This window comes from Podarcis cretensis (assembly GCF_951804945.1).
Source record: "Podarcis cretensis genome assembly, chromosome: 2".
Taxonomy (NCBI): domain Eukaryota; kingdom Metazoa; phylum Chordata; class Lepidosauria; order Squamata; family Lacertidae; genus Podarcis; species Podarcis cretensis.
The window spans coordinates 100,959,498-100,978,644 of record NC_137171.1 but is presented as its reverse complement, the minus strand read 5'-3'; the positions used below and the strand labels follow the sequence as shown (position 1 = coordinate 100,978,644).

Genomic DNA, 19,147 nt, shown 5'->3' with positions numbered 1-19,147 from the left:
CTGTATATGAATGCCATCTGTACAAAAACACGGCAGTATTGTCGCTAGATCAACAGCACATGCAAGGTATCATAAAAAAAAGAACTAGGGGCAATCACCTGATTCTGGGTAAATAAATAGATCGTTTAGTTGGAGCTCTTAATGATAACTTCCATGAAAAGAAAATATGAATGAACATGGTCTGGGCATAGTAGTAGCTGCGGTCCTTCATAAGATCCACTGTCCTGTAATATCACATATGAGCTTTAACTACTGATGAAGCCCAGGACGGCGAAACAAGGCCAATATTCTGGAAATCCTTGTCTTAGACTCTGTGAAGGGATTCTGTGGAACTGTAACAACCTTTCATGTGGATTGTTTGGGCCTTATGAACAGACAGGTGGAATTACAAGGATGGACCTTATGCATGAACTGATTAGAGAATGATCCGATCCACTGGGTCTTCTGCTTTGTTCGTTTGGTGAACTTTATGAGTTACTTCCGTTGAAATTTATGATTTAATACAATGAATGGTATACCTTATTTATCTAAGAACACAGCTGGTTATGTCTTGTGTGGAAAAAACATCCCAGCAGTGTCTTTCCTTGAGGGAAAATCCTTGATACCTGTGATCCAAATAATCAGCGTTAGTTTTTTCTAAAGCGCAGAAGCGTTTTGCAATCCCTATCCGAATTGCTTCAAGCCGTGTTATTACTGCCCGCCATCTTAAAAGAAGCAGAGCTTAGAAGCAGTCGGCACGTGAAGCTGAGTGGCTAAGCTTTAAGTTTGGCTGGAGAGTTTCTTGGTCCGAGCTCGGCAATCTGTCCAGCCCATCTTTTCCTCATCTCTTTCCCCTGCGGATAACTTCAGAACGTTTTATTCCTGCATACTTCTGATTCTGCCGCAGGAGCTGCGGAAGAATATGAAAGGGAAGCTAGGTCATATTTTTTTTAGGATGTCAGAAGCGAAAGAATTAGACCTTTGGTGACGCTGTCAGCCATGTGTCTGCAGGCTGTGTCTGCTGCCTCCCTCGGAGGCCGAGGGTGTGGGCTCACGCTGTGACAGGAGCGCAGATATATCTTTGTCTCTGTCATGAGGCGGCGGCTGTAATGCGGATGGTCTTTTGAATCATTCTTTCTGATCACATCCCAACCTGCCTGCCTCTGATTAGGTGATGAGCCGATGAGATAAAAAAGGAGTGATGGATGATATCAGCCTGTGATAACAAGTTCACATAAAACAAGTTAAAATGATAAAAATTCTGGAGTTTGAAGGAGGAAAAAAGGTGCTTTTGAGGCATACTTACTTTGAAAGGTTCTTGGAGTTTTCTGCCGTTGCATGTGTTAAAGTTTTTAATAAGAGTGAAAGGATTAGATTTCCTGCCTCCTCTAGCCCCTGGCAAAATTGGTAACTTTATATTATAGTGTGTATGTGTGTGTATATATATATATATATATATATATGTGTGTGTGTGTGTGTGCGCGCGCGCGCGAGAGAGAGAGAGAGAGAGGGAGGGGTGGGGGTGGGAGAGGGTCCTTATTTGCTGAGGTGCCTCTAGGTTGAGCTGAATTTATTAAGTTAGCTCGTTTATCTGTAGGCCGCTTTTTTGGACAAAGCCTCTTCTGGGAGATGCATATCTGCGCTTGAAAATGACATCCCTGTCTGTACCTGCTCTTTCTTTCTTTCCTGACTGTATGCAGCAAAAGCACAGCAAGGGCTGGGACTGCGATGGCAATTGCACTCCACCTGGTTGCCGCAGTCTGAAGCCAGGCCTGCGCCTGCAGCTGAATGAAGGGCTAGAATGGGTTTTCTATCGCTTTTGAAAACAGGTTTGGGGGTGTTACTCTTGCAAGCAGGAAAACAGTACAGTAGGCTAGCAGTTTTTCTCTTGCAAGCAATTGTGTGTGTGTGATTCTAATACATCATTTTCACCCTGTGGTCCAGCCTCATTCTTCTCCATTTGTTAGTCTAGGCATCCCAGACCAATGCAAATGTTTTGACATCAGGGTCGAAGATGTTAACGGGCAGAGTGCGGGGCAGGGAACCAAACTTGTTATCCATAAGCAAACTCGGAATGGTCTTCCTGTCACAAAAATTTACCGTATTTTTTGCTCTATAAGACTCACTTTATCCCTCCTAAAAAGTAAGGGGAAATGTGTGTGCGTCTTATGGAGCGAATGCAGGCTGCGCAGCTATCCTGGAAGCCCGAACAGCAAGAGGGATTGCTGCTTTCACTGCACAGCGATCCCTCTTGCTGTTCTGGCTTCTGAGATTCAGAATATTTTTTTTCTTGTTTTCCTCCTCCAAAAACTAGGTGCGTCTTGTGGTCTGGTGCGTCTTATAAAATGAAAAATACAGGTAACTTTGCAATTTGGCCTGCTACCTCTTTCTCGCATGCTGTGTTCACCAAGTGACCTATTATCCAAATGTTGATCGGCGCTCCCCCGCCTCTTCCTGGTTTTATTCGGCTTCAGCTATTTTTGTTCCCCTGGGTGTGCCCTTTGTAGCACTGTGGATGGTTTGGAAGAACAATGGGAGCTCAGAATCACACCGTTTTCACCTGCGCTCTCTTTGCTTCCGCCTTTCGTCCCTCTTGGTGCATGACTCCCCTTTCGCTAAGCATCCCTGTAGCTTTCAGCTTCTGTTCTTACAGAGCATTGACTTTGCCTTCGCTGAACAAGACTGTGTCACCAGGTCAGTGTTTTCAGCAACTTCCACTCTAGCCACTAGGATGGCAACTGGTAACAGGATACGCTAAGGCTTGGTGCTTCGCTGGGCCAGAGGTTGCTTGTGTGGCTTTGGGGCAAGGCGCAAAAGAGGGGAGAAAGATGGAGAGAATGTGTATATTTAATTTTATCCTGTGCATGAGACTTATAGCAGCTCTTCCTATTATCATACTATCCCTGCGGAACGAATACGCTAAAGGCTACGGGAGAGACAGCTGGCATAGGAAAAATGGCAGACAAGAGTTAATTGCCTGTAATGAGACTTTAGCTGCCTCACCTGCTAGTGTGCTAGCCAGGGTCATAGCTGTCAACCTTCCCTTTTTTTGCGGGAAATTCCCTTATTTCAGCGCCGTTTCCTGCTGCTTCCCGCTGCTATCCCGGATTGTTAGATATCCCGTAGACTGTCCCCGGGACAGGTGAGGCTGCTGATCCCTTATTTTCAAATCTGAAAGTTGACAGCTATGGCCAGGGTTAGAAACTCAGATATATAAGATATATAAGCTAATTGCCAAATGGCACCTTAAACCTTGGTTACGGATGCCACAATGGAATGTCTAGGCACTTTTTTTACACTGAAATAATAATAATAATAATAATAATAATAATAATAATAATAATAATAATAATACCACTTTATATTTTAAAGGAAAAAAATCTCAAGGCAGTTTGCAACACATTAAAACATCAAAGAAAACTTTAAAACATGTTGTTGGAACCTGGGGCAGAATATTGCAGGGTGGGATGCTTCTGCTCATAGCTGCAGCCTTGCACATTTCAGGATGCTCCTTTCCACCCCCTCTTGGTCCCCCCCCCCCGTCAACGTCCTGTCACCACAGGGCAGGCTCAGTCCCCACTGAGCTTCTTGTGCTGGTGGTTTTGGATTCTAAATCCTGCCTCCTGATATCTGTGTGTTCCCTTGACCATTTCAGCTACATAAGGATCCGTACTCATAGAAAGGCTGCGCTTCCGCCTTGAAACTCTGGAAGTTTCAGCTGGTACAGAACGCCGCAGCTGGACAGCCTGCTGCTAACACAGCGCTTAAAAGCTTGCACTGACTGCCCACCCATGTTTCCAGGCCAGGTTCAAAGTCCTTGCATTAATTTCCGAGGCCTTTAACAACGTGGGCCCAGGATACTGCAAGGGCCACCCGATCTCTTACATATGAGCTTTATCACTGAGATACTTGGGAGAGTTGCTGGCGGTAGTCCCCTGTGGCTCAGGCTCACGGCTACTAGATGTTGTGCATTTAGTGTAGCTGGCCGAAGCCTGTGGAACTCCCTCCCACCTGAGGTTAGACAGGCACCCTCCTTGCTGAACTTCAGGCACACGACCAAAACTTTCTTATTCCAGCAGGCATTTTAAGAAAGTGTTTTGCTTCATGATGAAATTCTGTTCCCTTTTCTGTGGGTAGTTAGGCTGCATATAAATGTCTTAAAAATAAAATAAAATAGATAAGGAGTTCGCTGTTTGTACATGCGATACATATCCTCCTTGCCCCCCTGCACCACCAGATGAATTCCTAAATCTTTACTTGCCTTCACTGGAAGCTGTGATTATACTGTACAGGCATTTGTATAGCACACATTTTAAGTGCTTCGAACAGTTCCCATATCCGTAATCCTTACAACAGTCCTGTAAAGTAGGCCAATGTTTCTTTTCCTCATGTTGCAGAAAGGCGAGTGATATTGAGGAATGTTTATATCATTACAGCGCAAATCACAACTGATCTATTTTTTTTTAAAAAAAACATTTTTATTAAATTTTCCACTTTAACAATCCAATCAAATCACATTAAATATTCCAAATATTCTGCCAGATTACAAATTTTTAATAGGACTTCCCATCCTTCAAGTTCAGACTTGAAATCACAACTGAATTAGAGCCACAAACTGCTGAAGTGTGTATTTACTGAAGGCTGTTTTTTAAAAACAAACCAAAGTTATTTTCTTCTGATGTTACTGAATTCTGTAATCTGTTTTAAACGGATTGCAGTGCAGTCTTGAGCACTAGATGGCAGTATTGGTACACTTATTGGATCCTGTGTATTTAAAGCATATCCCCATTTCAGGAAAAGGATGAGTCCTAATTAACAATTTCTGACACCTGAACAAATGTTTCGGCTCCGAAAAGCAAATATGCTTTCCTTTTCTAGCTTGTTACTTTCCTCCAAATAGTATTTGAAATGAGTTGGTACTTCTACGTCCTCCAGGAATGCATATGTGCGTGTTCAGTAGATTCAAGAACAGCAAAAGAAAAAGGGGAAACTTTTCTCATCATTGAATTCATAATTGATAAGTGTTTCACTGCTGGAAGATGTGGCGATAGCTACGTGGTTAGATCAAATTAGAGACCGTAACTCTTATCAGCTGCTGTTGGCTGCAGTGATGAAATAGAACGATCGATTTCAGAGACAGTAATAGCAGCTTGGTTTCTGTTTAATGCGATTTAAAAAAATATTTTTTTTTTTTTTAAAAAACCCTCCAAACTGGTTTAATGCAAATTACAAAGCAAATACAGTTCATTCTCCTTGTTTCTGGTTGGAACGGGCTGCAGTTGAGTGGGGTGGGGGCTTATGACAACTCTGCAATGTTGTTCACACTGAATACTGCAAGTGAGTGTTGGGAGCTAGAGTCAGGGGCAGGCAGCAATAAAACACCCAGTGTCAGTGAAGTTAACTCTTCATTCAAAGAAACCAAACTAGCAGAGGCCAAGTGGTCACAGCAACTGTTCCCAGTAGGTCTTGCCCCAGTGAGGCAGTAGCGAGGACTGAAGGTCCCTGCCTTCCCACTGTTCCCTAAGTCTTCTCTTCTCCTGGGTCCTTCCCCACCAACATGAGACTCCTTCATTTTGTCTCTCTTTGCTCTGCCCTCTTCATTCCTCTTCGTGTTGTGGGAGACCAGGGAGAGGTGAGCTGGGGTGGATCTAGACACAGGTTAAAAACACTATAAATAAGTCAGAAATTAAATCGTTACAACAAAGGGGGGGGGGGAGCCTATGTAAAAATCCATATAAATTCATTTTTGCTCTCTGGCACAATCTGGTATTGCATGTTTATAACACGTTCAAAACGTATTATTGTGACAGTGTAGCTGAGTCCCTGGCCGCCGTCGGAGGGGAGACTCCCTGTCTTCTTCAGCAGCCTGCCTCCTCTCCTCTCCAGCCTCCACTTCTGCCTCTGGTTCAGGGCCACTCTATCAGGGTCCTAGTAGGTTAATATGGAAAGAGCCGGTCCTTGAGGTATTGCAGTCCTGAGCTGTTTATGGCTTTATAGGTAAAAACCAGCACTTTGAATTGGGCTCGGAAACGAATTGATAGCCAGTGCAGTCAGACCAGGATCAGTGTAATATGCTGAGACTGTCTTGCCTCATTCTGGCTGCTGAATTCTGTACTAGCTGATGTTTCCGAACCGTCTTCAGAGGCAGCCCTACGTATAACGCATTACAGTAATCTAACCTTGGGGTTACCTTTCAGGTTGCAGCAAAAGTTGTTCTAGTTCAATTGTGCCCCCAGACCCCCTTCCAGGAGGGCAAATCAGTTTCATGCAGAAACCTCATGCTCCCTTGAAACAAGATGCAAGTTAGAGCAGGGACTCCTTGTTGGATGTCAAATTTTCTTTTTCCCCAACCCTCTCGGCTGCAGGTTCGGGTCTCTCTCTCTCTCTCTCTCTCTCTCACACACACACACACACATGATTATTTTGTTGCAGGGCCCTGCTTGTTTTTTTGAGTACAGTGGTACCTCAGGTTAAGAACTTAATTCGTTTTGGAGGTCCGTTCTTAACCTGAAACTGTTCTTAACCTGAGGTACCACTTTAGCTAATGGGGCCTCCCGCTGCCGCTGCCAGAGCACGATTTCTGTTCTCATCCTGAAGCAAAACTCTTAACCCGAGGTACTATTTCTGGGTTAGCAGCTTCTGTAATCTGAAGTGTCTGTAACCCGAAGCATCTATAACCCGAGGTACCACTGTACTAATTGCTGGGTGTAGGCAGAAGGGGAAGAAAGAGGAGGAGAGTTGTACACTTCAAGCTTTGCAGCGGGCTTCCCAGAAGCTTCAGGCTGGCCAGTCTGACAGGATGCTAGGCTAAATGACTTGGATCCAGAGATTCCTGGGAGATAAACTTCACCCATGAGGCAATCAGGATGCTGGTTTAGTTTAAATGGTTTAGTTTAAAGCCAATGCAATTGCTGAAGAGTGCTTTCAAGTTAAATATGAATGAGGTCTGTATATGTGTGTGTGTGTGTGAGAGAGAGAGAGAGAGAGAGAGAGGGAGCGCGTGAGCTGGGGTCAGGGGGAATAGAGAAGCAGAGAATCAGGGTCACTCATGACGTAAGCCTCCCATTGACTCATTAGCAAAATGAACAAGCTACAGGACAAGCCTGCTCTGCTGAAAGAAAAGAGAAACTACATTTGTTGCTGTTGTACTAGGTTTGGAACTTCAGCTAAAAAGTCTTTATTACTTTTTATCCCTGTTTTTAAAAAAAGCCTGCACACTTTTCTGCCCTGCGAGGGCAAGATGTACACGTTTACGGTGGAGCCAAGCAGCTATAAATGGCATACAGCTGCTTGACAGAAAGCAGCAAGAAACAATAATTTGTTCTGTGCATGGCGAAAAGCACAGCGAGGGTCTTTGCTTTAGCGGAAAATGGCTTCCCAGAACCCTTTTCGGTGACTGGATTCATTTTTCCGTGACTGGAGATCAATGGCCTCCATTTGCAAATAATGGTTAAGAAAACAATTTGTATCATACAGATGGCCGATTTCCACACCCCCTTTTAATTGTGGAAGTTTTCACGTGCGAGATTAGTGGGAGAGGAATGAGTTAGGCCCCCTTTTTATCATTTTGCCCTGTGTCTTGAAAGCAAATAGGAGACCTTTTCTTTTTCATACTTCAAACTTGCGAGGAGGAAGCAAACCAAAGCCTGCTTCTCTCTGTCGGCTGTCTCTGAGAAGCGCTTGCAAGAAGAACGCAGCAAGTCCAAAGTTCAGATGTAAAGTGAAAATGTCACCTTTCCGTCTAGGATGGAACAACAACCCCCCTTGTCTTTCTGCACAAGAGTGCCATATAGAACCAACCTGACAACGGAATGACATTAACTTTCATACCACTACAATGTGTTGCACTCTTTTTCTCTTTCGCTCTCTCTCTCTTTGTTCCTGTGCAGTGAAATAATTCCCTTGTAGCTCAAATTCAAATCTAAAAGACATCAAAGTATAATATGAAACAAAATGGAAGGCACCGCAAGTGTCTGAGAGAAAATAGAGAGAGGCACATTACTTTGTAGCTTCCTCTCTCATGCCAAGATTGCAACGCCACAGAAGTCAGGAAGCCACAGTAGGTGCCTTGAATCCCCTTGGTAGGTTAGATTGTTTTTCATCTGTAGTATTTCTAAAGTCTTTCCCCCCTCTAGTATTAAGGAATACCATTAAAAAAACCACACCACAACTTAAATATAAGGACATGGTGTGTTATGAAGCATGAAGTTCTATAAATATTTATGCCAAACTACAAAAAAACATTGACGGTTCTTATTTTCTCAGTCATATTGGGGTCATTTTGGTGTTTTTGACCACTGGGATTGAAGAGCGCACACGGCTTTGTACCTTTTTTAGAATGACATTTGGGTATCTGCACATCTCTCTCTGGCTCTTGATGAATTGATTTCATTTCACAGGTGACTTTGAAAAAGCTTGGACTCAGAAATCAGATCCTACACCTCGTTGGTCACCAACTTGGTGTAAGCTACTTAGGTGTTGTTTCTAAAACTTTTGATGCTGCAACGATCCCATGCGAAGTGGGAACTACTCCTAGTGGGACATGAATATGAGTTCAGTTTTGAGCAGGAAATAGAGTTGAGTTTTGGTTCCAGCACTAGGGTTACTTTTTGTGCGTGGAATGCTTTCCCGAGGGAGGCTTACCTGGCGACTTCATTAAATAACTTTAGGCGCCAGACAAAAACATTCCTCTATAACCAGGCCTTTGGCTGATGAAACAATCTATGCCCTTGAACTAACGTATGCTGTTGTGCAAACTTAAAAAAATAAGAAAAATGTTTTTTTTAAAAAAACAAACAAACAAAACACAAATGTATCTGAAACATCTCAGTCATGGGGGGGGGGGGGGAAATCCATAGTGTTTGCCCAAAGGTGGAAAGAAGAATCAGCTCCAAACAAAGAGAACTGGCAGCAAAAACTACTTGAATATGCAGAAATGATGAAACTTACTGGAGGATTAAGAAATCAAGAAGAGAGAATTTTTAATCAAGAGTGGGGATCATTTATTAAATATTTAAAGAACTATTGTAAACAGCTTAAAACTTTAGCAGGACTGATATAAACATGTGCAGATGGCAATGTTGAAATTTTAAGTGTAAGAGATTAATTATAATTAGTTTTTAATGTTGGAAATGCAGAAAAAAAGAAGAGATAACTTATGTAACAGCAGAAAGGGAGGGAGGGAAGTCAATGTCAATGTCAAATGTATAAAAGAATATCTGATATCTTCTGTAAAATGTGTGTGTGTGTATGAGAGATATGAATCAATTGGATCTGGGTTGTTCGGGTCTGGCTGATCTATTGGAAGATATTTACTGGCATAAGAAACTACCTCATGCCAAGTCATACAATTGTTCCATGTAGCTCAGTATTGCTTACAACAGGGTTTCCCCAGCTTGAGTCTCCAGCTGTTTTTGGACTACAGTTCCCATCACCCCTGACCACTGGTCCCACTAGCTAGGGATGATGGGAACTGTAGTCCAAAATCAGCTGGAGACCCACGTTTGGGTAGCCCTGACTGGCAACAGCTTTCTGGGGTTTAAGAGAGAGCCCTACCTTGGAATGGTGGGGATTATTTGGGGCCTTCTGCACACCAGGCAGATGCTGTACCATTGAGCTTTGGCCCTCCCCTTCTTAGTGAAAGCCCTTATTAGAAAAAGCCCTGATATTGGTCTTGTAACTGGCTCTGTACTGATCAGTATCGCAGCATGGTCCTTAGGTCTTACAGTCTCTGTTGCCACTCTGGCATCACAGGGGCTATGGCACACACCCCCCCCAAGGCTTTCAGTGGTGCTCTTTCTGGGCTGCTGCCCCAGAGCCTGAGCTTTCATTAAAAAAAGAAAACAAGTCTCTAGCCCTCCTAGAAAGAAAGCTATGGGGCGAAATGTGCAGGTAGCTTCTAAGCGATATATGCGGATTGAGAATGATTGTGGTGTGACCACCTTGTATATTTTCCTCCAGTACTGCATGCTATTAGACAGCAAATGCATTGTGTGTGTGTGCGCGCGCAAAATTGCATTATTGTGTAATCTCTACAACAGAATCAGCCAGATACAGCTGACACGCCTCATGGTAAGCATGAGGTGGTTCGGGGTTGGCTGTGTCTACCATTTTGTGTTATAAACTGTACTGCCCTTGGCAGGCATTTTGTGTTGTGCTGTTCCCCTTATAGCATCAGTTTTGTGACTGTCACCGCTGGCACTCTCTCAGAATTCAAAATGGGCCCACTGTATGGGCCTAAAGTTCTTTGGACATGGGAATAGGCACCATTACAGGCCTCTGAGTAAAAATACGTTGGATTGGGCAGCATGTTTGTAAGGCAGGACAGGACTGAAGGGAGAGGACCTTATTAAACAAAATTAATTCCAGGTTTTCCTGGAATAGTATTTGTTTAACAGGGAGTCTAGCTGTTTTGCTTGTGAGGATTCAGCTCAAAACTTTCAGCTTTGAAACTCCTCCTGCGATACTAACCCACGATAGGAGTCATGGTAAATATATTTTCCTGCAGAAGGAGCCTTCCAGGCAATTGTGCAATATTAGGAACAAATTTAGGGACAATATTAGGAACAAATTTAGCAACATGCAGGCAAATTTAGCCCCTTGGTAATATTGTCTTGGTTGGTAAAAGGGCTTATTTACAGCTGGAGGAATAATTCAGTACGGATTAATTCTGTGTGAGATATACTCCGCATTACAGAATATATTTGAGACGAGGGTGTTGTCATACCCTCACACATTTTGAGGCTATAAGTTTGATTAAAGTTGCTGTCTGTCGGTCACTAGATGGCATTGCCTGCCTGTGTTCTCAGAAAATGGAAGTGTGTCCATGTTGAGCTGTCAGAGCTTCCCAAGTACTTGCTAATATTAGAAGCGTGCATACTTGCTGCCTGCCTGCCATTCTCTTTAAACAAAACCAATTAATCCTTTTCTCCAAATCCAGCATATTGGCTTTATGGATGGATAGAATGCTTGGCAGAAAGACACAAAATGCTTCTTGAGGCTGTTTGGAAAGACATAAATCATACCTTGTTTTTCCTTTTTTAACAAGAAAGGGTCTCTGGTTAACAAAACAGCATCTAGAAGCAGGTTGATCTCTCTCAACTTCTTACTCAAGTTTATGTTGCTTTTGCAGGTTGCTTGTCTAATACGGGTTCCCTCTGAAGTTGTGAAACAGAGAGCACAAGTTTCTCCTTCTTCCAGTACCTTACGGATCCTTACCAATACTGTATGCGAAGAGGTATGAACTGAAGCAATAATATATTATTCCTGTGCTTACCCCTGCCTCCACTTCTATCTCCTTATGCTGTGGTTTCCCATGTGTCAAAATTGAGTTTTGTAAGCTCCTCAGGGCCTCTTTCTACTCTGTAAAGGACAAATATGCATTAGTGGCAGTGGATAAATAAACCAAAAAGCAGTTTTTAGTTAAGGAGATAAGTGCTAATTCCTTGAGAACGGAAAGATGTTACTGTATGCTCCAGAAGGTTAATGATTCCCAAAGTCCTTCTGGACCAGATATTCAAACTCCCTGTTGGTCTCTTACCAAGGAGTCTGCAGAAACCCCAGGGATCATATTGCCATTTTGTTAAAAGTAGCCCCCGTTCAAAAGTGTAAAATGGCAAGTTGAGAAAGTAGTTGTTCTGGGTTGGGGTGTGCAGATTGGGAGGTTTGCATTGTTGCAGTTTAGCTACGCAATTTTTGAAGAAGTGCCTTGTTTTGTAAGTTCTGAATATTCCAACATTCAGCTTCATTGAATGGCCCAGAGCAGGCATAGGCAAACTCGGCCCTCTAGATGTTTTGGGACTACCACTCCCATCATCCCTAGCTAACAGGACCAGTGGTCAGGGATGATGGGAGTTGTAGTCCCAAAAACATCTGGGGGGCCGAGTTTGCTGATGCCTGGCCCAGAGTGTCTTCTAAGAGGAGTTTTTTGGGTGTGTGTTTTTAGAATTGTCATGGGCAAGGATTTAGCTTGTGTACATCCACTGAATTTTGGATGAAACTGGAGGATGACCAGACAGATCAGCAAGAAGCCTCAAAAGACCAGCAAATAAGCAGGTCATGTGAAGAAGTATGGATAGGCCTGTGATGTGTCCAGAGCAATGAAGCAGCTTGACTTGGCTCTCCTCGTCTTCTGTCTTGACAAATCCACCTTGGTGTGGATGTGTTCCTAGGATCTCCCTCGGCCAGTTCTGCAGGAGGCTGGATTGACAACGACATGGAAGTAAGAAGTCATACTGACAGGAAGCTGGTGTTGTAAGAACACCAGTGGACCAGATCTGTGCAATGCACACAAAGTATTCTGGCACTCTTCTGAGAGCCTTTTTTTCTTCAGAGTGGGTCTGGAATTATTGTGTAAGATGCCTGATGTGGACGACCAAGTGGAGATCACATACTTGTTCCCTGGCACAGATAAGTTTGCGACCTTAATGTTGCAGGATTTGCTGTTGCAGACCAGAAACTGAGAAGAAGTTCATCAAAGATAATATGGCGGGCTGCAAAGTTTGATCGGCAATGTAATATAGTAACTTATTTGTGTTGGCCTCTGTTTTAATATATCTATGCATAAATTGGTTTTTTAATGGTATAGCGTGGTATAGCATTCTGTATAGTGTGTATAGGACATGTATTTCTTTTTGGTGGTGGTTGAAATGACCATGATGGTTGGAACAACAAATAAAATTAATTGCTCTTCAGAGTGGGTATGACCCAAATCTGTTAAATATTATGGGTTATTCATTAAATGTTTGGCTGTCCATCAGCCTCAAAGACTCCCTTCCTCTGTTCCTGTGCATTTGGAATACCTGATGGCTCTAGATACCAGCTATGCATGGCAAGAAGGTGTTGACATATTTCTATGCCTTCCCATTCTTCTAATTTAAGAATGCAATATACTATCTTTTTGATGCGCCACTGCGACTGATTATTTTTTAGTAGCCGTTAAGCAAGTTTTGAAAGTGGGGATAAAGCCCTCCCATGTTGGTAAAGCTAGGGAGACAACCTATAGTGTGTTTATAATCAATATTGTCAATTTGCTGGAAGCCTGAGCATTACGCTTAGTAAAGCTGTAATACCTGCCATGTAATCATCCGTAAATTGCAGTCTTTGCTAACATAATTCCTGATCGCTGAAGTTTTCTCTTGTTTATTCGCAGGGTATTCTGGGACTCTACCGAGGTTATAAAAGCACAGTATTAAGAGAGGTAACACGTTTCCCCCCTCCCCTTTTAAAATGATCTATGTCTTTTGGATTTCCTTCAGTTATTTCTTTTTCTCCAGATGTGTTATGGTAGTAATACATCTGAAATGGAAACGATGAAATTTTGTAAGCAGTTCTCACTCGTGCTTCCCTTTACCTGGCCCTCTCGGACAATGCCTCCTTTAAACTTCCATCTCATAGGGAGAAAGAATCAGTTCAGATTGAAATGGAGAGCCTATGCTGGATCAGGCCCATGGCCCATCTGGTCCAGCATCCTACTCTCACAGTGGCCAGCTAGATGCCTGTGGGAAGCTTGCAAGCAGGACATTTGAGTGCAGCGGCACTCTCCCTACTTGTGATTCCCAGAAATTAGTATTCAGAGGAATGTCGCTTCCAACAACCAAGGGAGAATGTAACCATCTACCGTGGATAGCCTACTCCTCCATGAATCATCTTACTGTCTGAACTACAGGCCACCCAAGGGCATGTATTTCTATTCCATTCAGTGGGTCTGCTCTGCATAGGACTGGCACTGAGGGCCACCCGTCGTTCTTATAATGACCAGCTGGGTTCAGCTCAGATTGCCTGAGGGTGAAAGTTGGGGCAGATCCAAAGGCTGCTGGTATCTCAGCAGAGGTGAGGCAGTGGCCATGTTTCTTTACTCTCCTATTCTGCAGCTTGATAGAGCGGCTGCTACTAAAGGACAGCGGAGGGGCTCCTGTGCCTCAAATGGCACCTCTCGCCATTGTGCCATGAGCCCCTTTAGTACGATTAAAAACAACAATACAAACATCGGCTCCCATCTTTGTTAGGGACTATGGTAATCTCTAGGACGATCTACTGCATTTTCCTTTTATTTGGGCTCCTTGTTACTTTGGAAGCTCCTTCATTGTTCCAGGGCGAACTCTTCCTCAGGCACTCGCTGGCGATGCTTCGTAACGTCCTAGGTGAATAAGAAACAAAACACACAGGCCCGTGGGAGCATGCGAGAACAGCGTGCTTCTAAGAAGTTGGCTTGGCATCTGGGACAAATTTTAAAACCTTACATAGCAACAACCTGCTGGATCAGTCCAATGGCTCATCCAGTCCGCGAGATCCACAAGCAGGACCCAAACACAAGAACATCCTCCTGTAGCTTCCAACTATTGATATTCAGAATTATTTTTTTCCCTCCAGCCATGGGCGCAGAGTCTAGCCATTGTGGCTAGTAGCAATCAGTAGCCCTCTGCCCCTTGAATTGGTCTAATCCTCTTTGAAAGCCACCTGGGTGGCTTCTGTGGGAGTGAGCGCCATAATTTAACTACGCACCGCGTGAAGATTCAGGCAGCAGGTTGGCAATCTGGAAGAAGAGAAGGAGCATAGTACCAGTATAATAGAATTATAAAGTTGGAAGGGACTATGAGGCTGATCTAGTCCAACCCCTTGCAGCGCCAGTGTGGTGTAGTTGTTAAGAGCGGTGGACTCGTAATCTGGTGAACCGGGTTTGCGTCTCCCCTCCTCCACATGCAGCTGCTGGGTGACCTTGGGCCAGTCACATTTTCTGAAGTCTCTCAGCCCCACTCACCTCACAGAGTGTTTGTTGTGGGGGAAGAAGGGAAAGGAGATTGTTAGCCACTTTGAGACTCCTTCGGGTAGTGATAAAGCGAGATATCAAATCCAAACTCTTCTTCTTCTTTTTGTCCAACGTGGGACTCAAACCCATGATTCTGGGATTAAGAGTTTCACGCTCTAATAATTGAGCTACGCTTCCCCTAATCTCAAAAGTTGTTTCTTCCCTATCCCTTCTTTTTTCTCCCTGCATTTTTTTTTGAAGAATGGGGCCATAATACTGCATTAATGAAAAATAAAATGGAATAACAACAACTTGAGCAAGCTCCCGATTCTTCAACCAGCACATAGTTTATACTGTTGTCTGAAGCGCCAGTTTGCTAGCTTTCCTTCCAAAGTTTATTTATTCCTTTAAAGCCAGGGTAGGCAGCGTGGTGCCCACCAGAAATTGCTGGACTACAACCTCCCCCTCCCCCCTCCCCGAGCCCAATGGGTCACATTGGGGATAATGGGAGTTGTAGTCCAACAACATTTGGGAGGGCCTCATAGGGACTACCCCTACTTTAAATGCTTTCTTCTGTGCACGTACAGACCACCTCAGGTTTCAAACAAAACAACAGGAGCTCCATGTCCTGTGTAAATACTATCATATAACAATAAGAAATCCCACGCTTAGTCTAGCTCTAGGTGGTGAGGAATGGTGATGAGGGTTTCTTTGTTCTCGTACCTCTGTGTGTCGGGGGGGGGGGGGAGAGTTATTTGTCTGAAGAGGTGACACCTGCTTTTCTCAAACGTAACCCCCGCTATATCTTCATCCTGTACTTATTTTCTGCCTCACTAAGCACATGTTACTTGTTGCGATTTCATCTGGTTTCAGGCAAGGAAAAGAAAAGAAAAAGGGCAACAAGGCTTTTTGATTTCTCTGAGGGGTTCTGAATAAATGAATAAAATGCAACTGCCAAAGAATACTGATTTATTATTATTATTATTTGGCATACTAACTGATAGATAAAATGCATGGCTGCTACTGGATGCTATTCTCTCTCTCAAAAAAAATTATATATTTTTTGATATGTGTCAGGTTCATAATTAATTTCTGGTTGGGTCTCTTAGCACAGTTACGTATGTGACCCTGCCGAGAAAAACTCTTGGGTACTCAAAATGGCAACACTTTGTTGGGGCCCTTTCCATTGTGTGAATTCACAAAAGGTCCTTCAGAGCCACTTTCAGTCAAAATATTGCTCCCCGCACACCGCAGCTTGAACATCTACCTTAATAGAATGAATAACAAATTATGGTTGAATGAGATTCACCTTCACTTCAGATTGAAACAAATCGTGAATGACCAGCTTCTCTTAAATTTAACTCCAGCTTTGTGTGTCAAAATAGCACTCTTTTACTGGGCATGTAATGAACAAAACCAGTTGTGTGCACACACTTGTGTATACACACACACACACACACACACACACACACTTGTTGCCCTGGGATTTCTGCACTGAATGGGAGACATGCTGCGAACTGTTAGATACTTCACTGTTCTTTTTGCGCACTGGTTTCATAACTAGATGTGGCAGGAACCACATGTTTCTCCTCTTTTTCCTGTCCCTGTTTATCTGAGGAGAAACAAAATCCAGCATGATGTCACTGCAGCCCAGCCAATGGCAGCCAGTGAAGTGTCGTGGAGGTGGAGACCTTGCCACAAGGTTGACCTTGACCTACGTGGTGCAATTTTGTAGGTGTTGCCAAAACCGGGAGAGGGAACGTGGTGATGCTGTCTTTGGCAGCACATATGCAGCTCCCATTGCATGTAATTCAATTTATTTATCTATTTTTATGTCTCTGAGCCTGATGATAACATTTTCTCCAGGCTTCTGTAGCAGCATGGTTAAAACCTGGAAGATGACAAGGCGATGAAATTATACCTAAGCATCCTAAAATGTGTTCTTTTGGCCGCTTCTTAACCAATCCTATGCAAATGCAGCAGCGCAGAAATGAAGTTTAGTTAATGGAGCTCGGGAAGAATGGGTGCTTTATGATGGTGCTGTAGGCATTGGGAACCCAATCGCATACAACAGAAGTGAAGGATTTTGACGCAGCTTTGCGTGAATTTCCAGGACTGCGAAAGCAAAGCGATGTGTGGGGTAGATCTTGTGCAAAGTGTGAGCATACTGATAAAGCCAGTTGTACAGGGAATTGTGCATTCATGATCTTGCAGTTTGGTGATGACATCTATAGCTCCTCTGCTGAAAGTTTATCCTAGTAAGCTGAGCCAGGCTTTTCCATTTCTGGAGAATTCATTTTATTAACTATGACCAAGGAGAACATCTGTTAAAATTCCATTACATTTAGTTCATGGGAAAAAGGGGGCGGTAAAGGAGGGAAGCCCTCTCCGATCCTAAATTCTCCTTAGACTTTTCTTTTTTCCTCTGAAGCGAACATTCTTTTAACAGATGTCTGAAATGGACATTATAATGAATGAAAACTTAGCATTGAAACTAGCCCTTTACGCAACTGCAGCTTTCACTGTGGTTTAGGTGTAATGATTTATTCTGCATAGTAATAATGCAATTAACGCTAACACATCTTGTGTTATTTAAATTGCTTTAGCCATTGCTGCGAATCTGCATTAAGCCTTATCAGGGTCCCCCCCCCCCCGGTGACTTAGAAGATTTTAATTTTTTTCCAGAAATGCAATGAAAAGACTATTGCTGGCTTACTGAGCTGTTTTCTCACCCCCACCCCATACCAGGTCTAACTTTGCTCGACCTGCCCCCACCCACTCACTGTTCCCTTGGTCACGAAATGGTGAGGGTGGTTACTGTCTGTACCCCCCCCTCGGAAGTATGTAAAGCTGCAGAAAGAAGTTGGAAGAGTGATTCTTTCCCCCCCATTTCCTCTTTCAACTCTCTGTGCTTTTCCAAGCTCATATTCATTCAATTGGTTCTGACAGGGTTGTTTGGAAAACCAAAGTACAGTGGTGCCTCGCAAGATGAAATTAATTCGTTCCGCGAGTTTTTTCGTCTTGCGATTTTTTCATCTTGCGAAGCACGGACTTTGGAAAAGCTTCAAAAATCACCAAAGTCTTCAAAAACCTCAAAAAAGGCTACCACACCGCGTGCTATGAGTTGCTCCTCGAAGTGAATGCACGGTTTTAAGAAAAAGGAAACAAACTTGCAAGACATTTTTGTCTTGCGAAGCAACTAAAAAATGAAAAACTCTTTCGTTTTGCAAGTTTTTCGTCTTTCGAGGCATTCGTCTTGCGAGGTACCACTGTATGTGTGTCAACATGTACTTTCTTTTTCTGTGTCCCGGTGTGTGATCTGGTAAGGTGGGAGGCAAGGAACCAAAAGACGGAGTCCGCAGCACTTGCATCAAAGTCGAAATGCACCCCCAGGCCTGAAAATGTTGGTGACCTTAGCACAACATGTTAATCCGGAAGGTTTTTTTGTTAATTGGAATTTAAGTATGACCGAGTATGGAAGGCACCAGACGAAAACAATCCGCTTTCCTTTGGGTCTGTGGTTCTGGAGCAGGCATAGGCAAACTCGGCCCTCCAGGTGTTTTGGGACTACAACTCCCATCATCCCTAGCTAACAGGACCAGTGGTCAAGGATGATAGGAATTGTAGTCTCAAAACATCTGGCAGCCCGAGTTTGCCTATGCCTGTTCTGGAGCAACAGAAGAGCAGGTACAATCCTTGGAAGAAAAATCTTTTCCTAAAGTGATGTGAGCTATGATAGCTTGCTCCGGGCTGGCTTTGATTTTTATTTATATGATACTCAAGGGCTGAACCAAATAGGAAACACTGGAGGATTATTACAACTTAATATCTTTCAGATGCAGTGTTTGCAACTGCTGTGATCAACACGTGCGGTGGAATTCTATAGTAAGCATATGCAGATGGGCCATGAAATGAGAGCTGGGCTCATGTTGCACTTTAAATATACCTCTCCACATTGAACAGGTTGCCTGTATCAGGACTTTCTCTACAACTGCTGGGTCCCTAAACTTGTCCCCCTACAGTGGTACCTCGGGTTAAGTACTTAATTCATTCCAGAGGTCCGTACTTAACCTGAAACTATTCTTAACCTGAAGCACCACTTTAGCTAATGGTGCCTCCTGCTGCTGCTGCGCCGCCGGAGCACGATTTCTGTTCTCATCCTGAAGCAAAGTTCTTAACCTGAAGCACAATTTCTGGGTTAGCAGAGTCTCTAACCTGAAGCGTATGTAACCTGAAGTGTATGTAACCCGAGGTACCACTGTATAACTATGTTTGATATGAGTTGCATGTGTGCAAAGACCCGAAGGCAAACAGTGCAGTGCCACTTTGGCTTTGGGCTCATTTTGTGGAATCATAGAATTGTAGAACTGGAAGGGACCACTAGGGGTCATCTAGTCCAACCCCAACTTGGGGCTCAAACCC

At 43.6% G+C, this 19,147-nt stretch overlaps 1 protein-coding gene across 4 annotated transcripts in view; it reads left to right on the top strand.

Moving 5' to 3' along the window:
• SLC25A26 (solute carrier family 25 member 26) overlaps positions 1–19,147 on the top strand; it is a 123,199-nt gene that overhangs the window by 19,440 nt on the left and 84,612 nt on the right. For 3 of the 4 annotated variants that reach the window (XR_013835280.1, XM_079964039.1, XM_079964038.1), the window contains exons 4-5: positions 11,111–11,215; positions 13,130–13,177. Coding sequence is in view for 3 of the 4 variants with exons in the window: in XM_079964039.1 (XP_079820165.1) it covers positions 11,111–11,215; positions 13,130–13,177 (153 nt within the window). In the remaining variant the exon portion in view is untranslated. The remainder of the gene's footprint in view (positions 1–11,110; positions 11,216–13,129; positions 13,178–19,147) is intronic. The other variant, XM_079964040.1, reaches the window with a different exon arrangement.